Raw genomic sequence first — 10,839 nt, forward strand, 5'->3', positions numbered from 1 at the left:
AGACACCCTGGGAGGCAGGTGGAGCTGAGGGAGCTCTTGACAGAAACGGCTCTTTTTCAAGAACAGCTCTTATCAGAGCTACGGCTTGCCCAAGGTCATCCAGCCAGGTGCAAGTGGAGGAGTGAAGGACTCAAACCCGGCTCTCCCATATTAGAGTCTGCGCGCTTAACCACGACACCAGTCTGGCTCTCTGAGTCGTGAAATAGTGAAATACAACCATAAAAAGTAGGAAGAATCAGTTGCCAAGTCAATTAAGATCTTTGAAAAGAAAAAAAAAACTTGCTAGGCAGTTGAGTAAAAAGTTAATGCAAGGTGGGATTCATAACAATGAATGCCCCTTGTAAGCCGCTCTGAGCCCGCCTTGCGGGGAGGGCGGGGTATAAATCTCAATAAATAAATAAATAAATAACAATATATTGCTTTATTTTCTTTACTGAAGTGTTCTATTACCTTTTCTCCAGAGCTCCAATCAACTTACTGAACAGTTAAAACAGACACCAATCAGCCATTTAAAATGATGAATATCTTTATCAAGTATTTTGGGCTAATTATTGACAGTCTAGCTAATATTTTTTCATGCAGCCCTTCTTAAGCTCCTCCTCCTCCTCCTCCTCCTTCTTCTTCATGCCCTGTGAGCCCACTCCACTCGACAGAGTTCTATGCTCTACAGGGTTAAACTAGCTTCCAAGAAGTAAGACGGGAGTGGGACACGCCAGCTCTTCACTCAATTCCTCTTTCTGGCTCAGCCACTTCCACGTTCAGAGAAGAGGCTCTTGTGCCTGTCTTCTGTGGCAAGAATTCATTTCTCAGATTAGGATCTGTAATGAGCCTGTCACTGGCCAGCCACCTGCTGCCTCTGAACAAGGAGCCACAGGCTCTTCCCCATACATGTGTCATTCTCACTTTCCCTCCCTAGTAGGTGAGCTGTATGCACCTCTGTCTCACCCTCTGTGCCTAACGCAAACCTGGAGCATCGCGTCTCAGGTGCTTATTGCCACGCCCAACACTGAGCCAAGGGTCGGCTCTTCTATTCCCAGTGCGAAAAGCAGAGACTCACCAGAGAGACGTGGTGGAGATGTAATGCACCATCTGGATAAAGGGCAGAGGGTCGGAGGTAGCGCCGCAGCTGGTACAGACACACTGAGCCGGAGAGATGAAATTTTGGTACACTAAACAAAAGCACACACACCCATCCGTGTCTCTACTCCCCCCCCCCGCCCCCGGTTAAGTCGCTGCCACCTTGTAGGAACCCCTCGTGAGGTTTCCAAGGCAAGAGACCTTCCGGGGTGGCTTTCCGTGGCCTGCCTCCGCGTAGCGACCCTGGGCTTCCTGGGTGGTCTCCCACTCAAAACACCGGCCAGGCCTGACCCTGCTTAGCTCCCGGGGTCTGATGCCCTGGGCCCTCCAGGACAGGCACAATGAAGTCAGTTGCAGATGTGTCATCATCATACCTGCTCAAATAAGGTCATGGCAAATTTCTGGTGCGAAATGCAGTGTGGGGCAGTGCAGATATCTTCTTTAGATTCGTCGGCAATGTGGAAGTGAATCCTCATCAAGAGATTCTCCTGCACACAGGAAGAAAGGAAGTGGAAACAAGTGTTTAGAGTAACTGTAGACCAAAAATAAGAGAGTCAATCAAAGTGACATTTTAGGGTGGGTTGGGATCTTCAGTCGAGAAGTCTTAAATTCACTTAAGAAGTAAGGGAGGAGGACAGAGCTTGTTACTAACACAAACAGCTATTTTGGCACTCCACCTATGCAGGCTGTTAAACTAGTTAACCTTTCATGAATTTGCTAGTGAATCCTCGGGTTTTACCATTCTTTGTCCTGACAAACATTCAGAGGCCAGAGCAGGTTTGGCTCAAGGGCAGAGCAGTGCCTCCATCTCCATCATCGTCCCCCTCTCCTCCTCCTCCTCCTCCTCCTCCAAATTCATTGACTCCTCTACCTGGTGTTGCTAATATAAGCTCGCTTTTATCTTTATGCTTTATGTGCCTCCACAATTGCTTAGCACCCAGGCCCCAGGGTTGCCAGGCGCTCCCCCCCCCCCGGCAATTGGGCAGGGTTGCCAGATCCAGGCTGGGAAACTCCCAGAGATGTGGGGGGGGGGGTGGAGCCTGGGGAGGACAGGGACCCCCTCAGTGGGGATGCAAAGCCACAGAGCCCACCCTCCAAAACTTCGACTTTCTCCGTGGGAACGGATCTCAGGCGATGAGCTGTAAGTCCAGGGGATCGATCCCCAGGTCCCACCTGGAGGCTGGCCTCCCCACCCGGGCCAGATCTCCAAGGCGCGGGCAGCACTGCTGGGACCACAGGCATGACTTAGTGCCTGTCCGCTCGAATAGCTGGCAGGTTCACTTGGTACAAGGCAAGCCTGTTTGCTGACACTAGGCAGGACATGTTTCTCTTCCTGACAACCTCAGCTCAATGATTTGTCCAGCAGAGCCTGAACATCTTACACAAATTCAGAGGGGGGGAAACAATCTTACTAGGCAAGAAAGCCTCCTGCTGAGGAGCCTCCATGTACTCAAGCACTCAAAAGAGAATCCCTCCTACCCGGGCTTTTAATACCATCGCTCCTTTGAGTTCAAAGGGGCCTTCCCCCCCACCCCAGTGTGCTCCCCCCCCCCCCCCCCCCCCCGGTCTACCACAAATGCAACTTCATGCTCTGCTGTACGAGAAGCACCTGCTCCTGCATCGGCCCGCTCGGCCACAACAGTCCCCGTCCCCGGGTCAGGTGGGAGCTTCTTGGCCACGGCACCAAGACCACCAAGACGACGGCATCCCCTCCCCAGGGAGAGTCCCCTGTCCCCCCCCCCCATCATGGTCTTCTGCCAGCGGGTGGGGATTTTCTATTTGGCATTCCCTCACTGAGCCGCCTCCCTGTCTGTGATTCCTTTCACTGCTTTGTATTTACGCAAACCTTGTGTTTAATGCTTCTGACTGTTCCCTGTATTGAGGACTCTCGGTTGGGTGGAAAGATGGTAGAAAACCACGCAACATAAAATATTCCTTCCTAATCTCTATTTACAGAAATGGACTTACAATTGATAACCCTATTATTGAGCAGAGGCTTTCCTTACGAGACTCTGAGTGCTGCTTTGGTTAATCCCTGCTTGGCCAGGCAAGGATTTCTTTGGGGCTATTCTGCAGATGTCACTACTCACAAAGCACTCCGCAGCGTCGTCCATGATGCCCAGCTGGAAGCGTTGCTCATCTTGAAAGGTCTTTGCAAGAGCGCTACGAAGAGCATCGGAAGGCAACACCTTCTCACTACTGCACTGAAACTGGTTAAAGATACCCTGGAGACGGGGAGACAGGGGAAAAATAGGGTTCGCAGGTGAAAAGACCCACTTGTTCGCAAATGACCTCTTAAATCTCCAAGAGAGATACAATTAAAATTTGCCAGTTATTAAGGTGAACTAGATACCTGAATCCAAGTTTCTGTGTGTGTGTGTGTGGGGGGGGGGTTTCTTTGACAACCAGCATCTCTTGATACCTATCACAGCCTCCAATACTCACCCTTCCCCCTTTTTAGTTCATTATCTGCAAACCTTACTAAATGGTTTGAGATAGTTTGGATTCGTACGTTTAAGAGTCTGTGCTGAACTTCCCACCCCCATGGCCAGAAAAGGGAGCACAGTGTTGAGGATAGTTGTGCGGTTGTGCGTGTTTGACATATAATAGCCTCATGAACTCAGCTTACACTGGTTTAAGGTAGAGCCAGTACATCAGAGGTGTCGAACTCATTTGTTACAAAGGCCGAATCTGACATAAATGTCACTTTGTTGGGCCAGGTCACGTGTGCAAGCAAATGTAATGCCAGGTCCTGGAGATATAAACTGTACGAAAGACAGCAGCTGGTAAGCTCTGGGTTGTTGTATCCTTCACAGCAAGGCCCCGTGGGCTGGGAGGGGGGGTGCAAAGGAAAACCCACCTGGGCGGACCGGAGAGCCAGCGGCGCAACAGTGGGCAGACACCCCCACGCTGCTTGACTGCTGCGGACGAGGTTCTTCCACCATAGCAGAAGCCACAAGTGGCTCCACCCGCCAGAAGTCTCTTTTTCCCTCCCTTGCACTAGTTGCTTGTGGGCCGCATAAGAGCTCTGGGTGGGCCGGTTCCGGCCCCTGGGCCTTATGTTTGACAGCCCCGCAGTATATGAGCGGTGGCACAGGGGATTTATCCTCTGGTTAATACATCTGAGCTGAACAGAGCTGCTGTCAGTTCTAGCCCCGTGCTGGTGTGAGCTACCAGCCTTGTCCCCAGCTCGCCGTCCACCCAGCAGTTCAAAAGCTTCGGCGAGTAGATAAAATGGGTACCACTCCTTAGAGAGGGTGGGCATACTAAACCCTCCGGTGGGGGAGGTGTTAGCTGGTGAACGGAAGGTCCAGGGCGTAAGACCGAAAAGCCTAGAAAGAACTCTTCGGCATCAATGGAAGCCTGTAATGGGCCGTCCGGCCAGGCGGTGGCAGTGCCGCGCTGCAACTTGAAGCAGTCCGGAGAAAGCTGACGACATCAAGCCACGCCGAGGGGAAAATGCCGCTGGAACACGTCTGACCTTACAGCTGAACAAACTCCCCGTCGGCTGCGAACGTGTGTGATTTAAAGATTATATGTTGTCCTCCCTTACCCCTTGAATCATTGTTAGTCCCGTGTGTATTTGAGTAACTGTAAATCGCTCAGAGCCAGCAAGCTCTGCAGGATTGAGCGATTAATAAATTGGAAGATTATTATTTATTATGATCTTTTCTCCTGGTCCCTCTTTCATTGTTAGCAAAATACAAGTCCAGCGGGACCTACACAGCATTATTTCCGTACGAACGTTTGTGAGTCACACTCACTTCTTCAGATGGAAGATCTGACTCATGAAATAAATGTTGGCCCCGGTCACACGGGCGGGAAAATGCGGGGGGGGGGGAGCATGGCTGTTTGCCTCGGAGCAAAATAACGTGCGGCTGCATGATCAGACGTCCCGTCAAGGTCCTGTGGTTAGGGGGAGGTGCTGATCACACGACCATCCTGCAGCACAGCAAAGAAGCGGCATGGCGCGGTCACACCAGCAATTGCTAGGTGCCGCTTCCGTGGCAAAAGGGAGGGTTTTTTCCCAACAAAGTCTGTGCATGCGCATCAACGAGCAATCGAATCCGCAAAGCCCTGCCCATGCTTCGAAGTGTGCTTAATGCCGAATTGTGGCTATGGGTCGCATTCCTAAAACATTCCTGCGCATGCAGAGTGCGACAGAAGAGTGGAGCTTTTGGTTTCGCATTCAACAGCATGCGAGATTCTGCGGAGTAACAGAACTTTCGTTTTCCTCTTTGTGCGCATGTGCCGTTGGGTGCTTGTGCGCATCCTGTGGAGACTTGAAAAAAAACCCTGTTTGCGACGGGACATGGGCGGGCGCTGGATGCCACGGGATTCCACAGGAAAAGCGACCGGGCGCTGGCCCTTGGCCTACAGTTTCCGGAAACTAGTACCTTGGGTTCGCCACAGGAGCTCTACGCTTCCCAGATGTGGCGGTGTGATTGCGGCCGGAAAATCCGCCTATCTTCCGTCTCTGTAGCGTGGCTAATGCTCCGTGTGACCGCAGCTGTTGTTGGTCTTTTAAGGTGCCCCTGGGCTTTTCTTTTATTTTGCTACAACAGACAAACATAGCTACCTCTTTGCAATCTTTCATTGTCAGGCAGTGTACTGGCATGACAAGGCATGATTGCCAGGAACTAAAGGACCCTTACATGTGCCCTTGAAGAACTTCTGTGGACCCACATATGTGGGCCTCCCTTGGGACTTCTTTCATTTCTGACAGTGCTGCAGGAGACTCCGCTCACCAGGAACAGGTCCTCGAGCGTGAGAAGGGCTTCAGCGGGAAAGGCTGAAAGCCAGCCCTCCAGAGCTCAGCAGCCAGGACGCTGCGACAGCAATTCCACAATCTCAAGCTAGCAAGAAATATCCATGCAGAAAACCACCTGCAAAAGCACAAACGTCTTAAAATTGGACTTGGGAACAAGGGCCGTGCAAATGAAGTTTACATCAGAAAAGAGCCTCACCCGTTCAGCTCGTTGTTGTTGTTGTTGTGCTTGTTCATGGCTCTGTGCCAGTGTCTTAGAGCACCTTGGCCAGCAGTAGATGCTCACTCATCCAGTTTGGGCCTGTGGCTCGCTGTCTTCCAATGGGATTTCTCTCAAGTACACTCACTCCGCACAGGCTGCACTCAAAGCCAATGGCTTTTTGCCTGGGCTTGTACCACTCCCACAGCAGCATTTCTCAATGGCCCTTTGGCCATGCGATCCAAAAGGTTACAGCTGCTCTCTCAGAGCTCAACTCCCACATGGCCGCCAGCCCCATGGATCCAACCCATCTTTGCTGGCTCTGGGGCTCGGCTCTTTCCTCCCAATGGCACCTCCCTCCTTTTAACACTGATGTTCTCTTCTTGTTTAGGCTTCATTAAGAAACTTGACCTACCCAAGTTTGAGTCCAGTGGCACCTGGAAGACCAACAAAGCTTATACTCAGAATTACGGTACGCTTTGTTCGTCTTCAAGGTGGCACCAGACTCAAACTTTGTTCTATTATTTCAGATCAAAACGGCTCCCCACCTGAACCTACCAAATGTAGTCTCATTTAAAATATCTTCTCAGTGTCCATGGATTTTAGGAATGTTTGTGTTTTCTCAACTGTGTCAAACCTCCCCCACCCAGCTTTGTTTGCCATAACAAAAGGGGGAAGGGGAATTCCTGTGGGGAGGGGAGTGATAGATGTACGTGTGAACCTTGTGCTCTTAGCGGCTTAACTTTCCCAAGGATGACACCTCCCCCCTACAAAGGTGTACTTCTTTTTGTATGACTGGTCTAAGGACTGTAGAAATAAACTAAAAACATCTCGGGGGTGGGGGGAGATGCCTGGAGACTGATCTCCTTATAGTGGGATGCTGCCATCCCATTGGGGGGGGGGGGGAGATGTAATGGTTAGGTGCAATGAATGTGACACGTGTGTGTATGTGTGCGCGCTCTGCTATTGGGGAGGGGTACTTTTGAATTGCCTATATTAACTGGAAACTTGCCAAAAATCATTAGTTCTAACAGAAAGATGCCTTAACCTGGAACTAGTACTTTTCTCAGTAAACAAATCTTTTGCTAAAGAGAGTGTTGTTGCTGTTTGCTGTCTGAAGGATCAGCTTCTGTTACTTAAATGTGGGGCGATGGGAGACATGGAATTGCAGAGGAAGGGAGAGAAGAGATGGGGGATTTTTCCTCCCGCTGTACAGCATCAGAATGCCAAACTCTTCGTATTCCCGGAGGGGAGTATTTCACCTCTCCCTCCATGTTCTACAGGAAAGAGTTCTGGTTGAAACTGGGGTCAAAGGATTCCCACCTAGCATTATGCACCTCCTGAGGGTACATATCCCCTGACCCCCGTTTCAACCAGAACTCTTAAAATGCAGAGCATGGGAGGTACAGATAAACTACTCCACTCCCTGAATATGAAAAGTTCTGGCACTAGGAGGAGGCCAGGGTGTGTGTTATCAAGTAGGAACACAGGAAACACTTTTCTTCTTGTGCTAATTAATCTCCACCCCTGGACAGGACCACTTAAACTACAATCTGGGCAGATCGCTTCACAGCTTAAAAAGTCCTGGAAAAGGAATAGAATTAGAGGGGTGGGTAATTAGATCTCTGACCACAGCTTCCCTCCTCTTTACTGCTCTGAACGGAAATAAGAAAAATGCCAGTTGCCTGTCTTTCTGGGTGTGGAAGGACGACCAGTGCGGGTGTGGAGGGGGAGGTAGTTGTGAATTTCCTGCACTGTGCAGGGGGTTGGAGTAGATGACCCCAGAGGTCCCTTCCAACTCTGTGATTCTGTGATTCAGCCTAGCAGCCAAAGGGTCAGAATGGAGACTTGCACCGATGCTTTTCACAGAGGACCATAAATATGCTCAGTTCTCATTGGGCTACTTGGAGGCTGCCTCTGCTCCCTCGTGGCCTAATTTTCTTCTGTACACCTAGGAAGTCTGGCACAGGGGCACCCAGTGTAGTGCCCACGGGTGCCCGCTGGCACCTCTCCTGACACCCTCAAGTGTTTTTAGAAGGTGGGTGGAGCCAGACAAGCCAGCAGAGCTTCTGACAGCCCCCACTGCAGACCTGGTTAGCGGTGCAGGTTTTTTTTTTTAACATTGCTTCAGCAGCAGGTGCCACCACAGCACAAGGACCTTCACTAATTTACTGAAGGTAAGTTGTTTATATGAAAGAACATTTTAAATACAAGTTTATTTTAAAAGACATCATGTTAGAGTTTCTTCCTGAAATGTTGGAGAATTTCTATTAGAGTTATACATAACCTCACTCCCTGATATTCTGTGGTTGGCTCAGCCCCTTAGGGCAGCCATTTTGTGGCTGGCTCCGCCTCCTGCAGCAGCCATTTTGTGCTTGTGCCTCCCACTCTTTGTCAGAATTCCAAAAGTGCTCACAGGCTTGAAAAGGTTGGGGACCCCTGCCCTACATGTCTGCAGATACCTTCTTTCATGTATAGGCACAGGACCATCAAGCTTGTAATAAGGTGGTGATGAAGATGACTTTGCAGAACTGACATGTTTAATTTGGCATATACAGGCGGGGTGGGGAAATGAACCGATTCAGTGTGAATCCAGCATTCGTACTTGTAGTATTGTCAAACTCAGGCCCTGTTCTATTTTCACTGTCTTTGATGCTTTGGGAAATGCTTTGGGAAATGCGGGGGGGGGGGGCAGGCTGTGAGAGAGTGTGGGTGAGTGTGTAGACTGCTTTGCCGTGCTAATTTATGACCACTTTCCAAGTGGGCCTCTCGAGGATGGGAAGAAAGCACAATGACCTTGAATGCCAGCCTCTGCTAGCAAGCTTGTAGTAGACAATGTAACTGTAGGTTCACAGGTGGGGGGAAGGAGGGCTAACGGAGCCCACTAGATTTAGGCGAGCTGAGTGAATGAACAGAGTGACTGGATGGGTCACGGAGGGGTACTTTTTGAATCCTGTATAACTTTGGAACTGGCACCACAGGAGTCAGTTCTGACACAAACGGTCTCAGCTTGAAACATCCTCAAGCGGTCCCGGAGACACCCTCTTGTGTGTGGGGTGCCTCAGGGGGCCGTTCTTTCCCCGTTATTGTTTAACATCTACATGCGCCCCCTTGCCCAGATTACCCGGAGGCATGGGCTTGGGTGTCACCAGTACGCTGATGACACCCAGCTCTATCTGATGTTGGGTGGCCAGTCGAGCTCTGTCCCTGAAGACCTGCACCGGGCATTGCAGGCCGTGGCTGGTTGGCTCCGACTGAGCAGGCTGAAGTTAAACCCGGCGAAGACGGAGGTCCTGGGGCTGAGTCGCGGTGGTCTGGGGTTGGGGCTCCCTCTCCCGACCTTCGATGGGGTGCCTTTGGTGCCTGCGCCGGAGGTTAGGAGTTTGGGAGTGCTCCTGGACTCCTCGTTAACTATGGAGGCCCAGGTGGCAGCCACTGCCAAGTCAGCTTTTTACCATCTGCGGCTGGTGCGGCAGTTGGTTCCCTTCCTCAACCGCAGTGACTTGACCACAGTGATCCACGTGACGGTCACCTCGAGGCTAGACTACTGCAATGCTCTCTACATGGGGCTGCCTTTGTCACAAATCCGGAAGCTGCAGCTAGTGCAGAATGCTGCAGCCAGTCTGCTGATGGGCCTTCCTAGCAGGGACCACATCCAGCCTGTGCTGAAAACGCTGCACTGGCTGCCAATAGCGTACCGGATTCGCTTCAAAGTGCTGGTCCTTACCTTTAAAGCCCTACATGGTCTGGGTCCAGCTTACCTAAGGGACCGCCTTCCCTCATATGTTCCCCCGCGAGCACTTCGGTCTGGGACTCAACATCTCCTGGCAATGCCAGGTCCCAGAGAGGCCAGACTGGCCGCGACCAGGGCCAGGGCCTTCTCGGTGGCGGCTCCTACCTGGTAGAATGAGCTCCCAGTGGAGATCCGGGCCCTGCGGGACCTTGTACAGTTCCGCAGGGCCTGTAAGACGGAGCTCTTCCACCAGGCGTATGAGTAGGAGCCGCCACTACCATCATTATTGTCCATCTTAACCTGGCCCTGGAAGAGGGAACATCAGTGGTTCCCGGAGCGGATGATGCTGAGGAATAGAGCAGTAAAAATAGAGCAGTGTAATATGCCATCTTGTGATATAACATCTAGAGCACTTTGTTTAGTAATTGGTTAACTGATTTTATCTGTATTGTAGTGATCTTAAATGATTTTAAATATGTTTTATATTGGCGCATGCCTCTCTGTAAGCCGCCCTGAGCCCGCGTTGCGGGGAGGGCGGGGTATAAATTGAATAAAATAAATAAATAAACAAATCACTGCCAAGAGAGTGTTGTTGGGAGCAAGTTTGTTCAAGAGTCTGACAAGTATCTGATTCCCTGAAAGCTGTTAAGACAATTTCATCGCTTCCGGCGGCGCGGCGGCGGGCGGGGAGTCTCTCGCGCTCCCGACGCCCAATTCCCTTTCGCGTTCTTAGGGGCTCTCCCGGTTCCCGGGTAGCCCCCAGTGGCCCTTCCCGTTTTTGGCACAGCGGAGAGGTGACCACTGCCTGCCTTGAAGCAGACGCGGATGAGTGGAGGGGAACATGGTCGCCATGTTCCCCGTAGCTGCAGCCTCCGTCCTGTTTTTATCCTAACCGCTACAGTGGATTGCAAGAAATGAAACCTTCAAGATTTAACAGTGCACACGTCCTTGAAAAAAAATGTCCCGAAAATGCTTATTGAAAAGAGGACGAAGGAAGCGGCCAGACAAAGAGAGGCTGAGTACTTTATATTTTTATTGGATTATATGGGACAAATTTCTTGT

The 10,839-nt window shown here is 50.9% G+C and overlaps 1 protein-coding gene across 1 annotated transcript in view; it reads right to left on the minus strand.

Moving 5' to 3' along the window:
- Positions 1-10,839, minus strand: part of USP54 (ubiquitin specific peptidase 54) — a 107,324-nt gene that overhangs the window by 81,106 nt on the left and 15,379 nt on the right. The window contains exons 3-5 of the mRNA XM_015417383.1: positions 3,168-3,302; positions 1,452-1,565; positions 1,058-1,140 (exon numbers count right to left, since the gene is read on the minus strand). Of these exons, the coding sequence (XP_015272869.1) occupies positions 1,058-1,140; positions 1,452-1,565; positions 3,168-3,302 (332 nt within the window). The remainder of the gene's footprint in view (positions 1-1,057; positions 1,141-1,451; positions 1,566-3,167; positions 3,303-10,839) is intronic.

This window comes from Gekko japonicus, unplaced genomic scaffold (assembly GCF_001447785.1).
Source record: "Gekko japonicus isolate JY-2015 unplaced genomic scaffold, Gekko_japonicus_V1.1 scaffold2339, whole genome shotgun sequence".
Classification (NCBI taxonomy): domain Eukaryota; kingdom Metazoa; phylum Chordata; class Lepidosauria; order Squamata; family Gekkonidae; genus Gekko; species Gekko japonicus.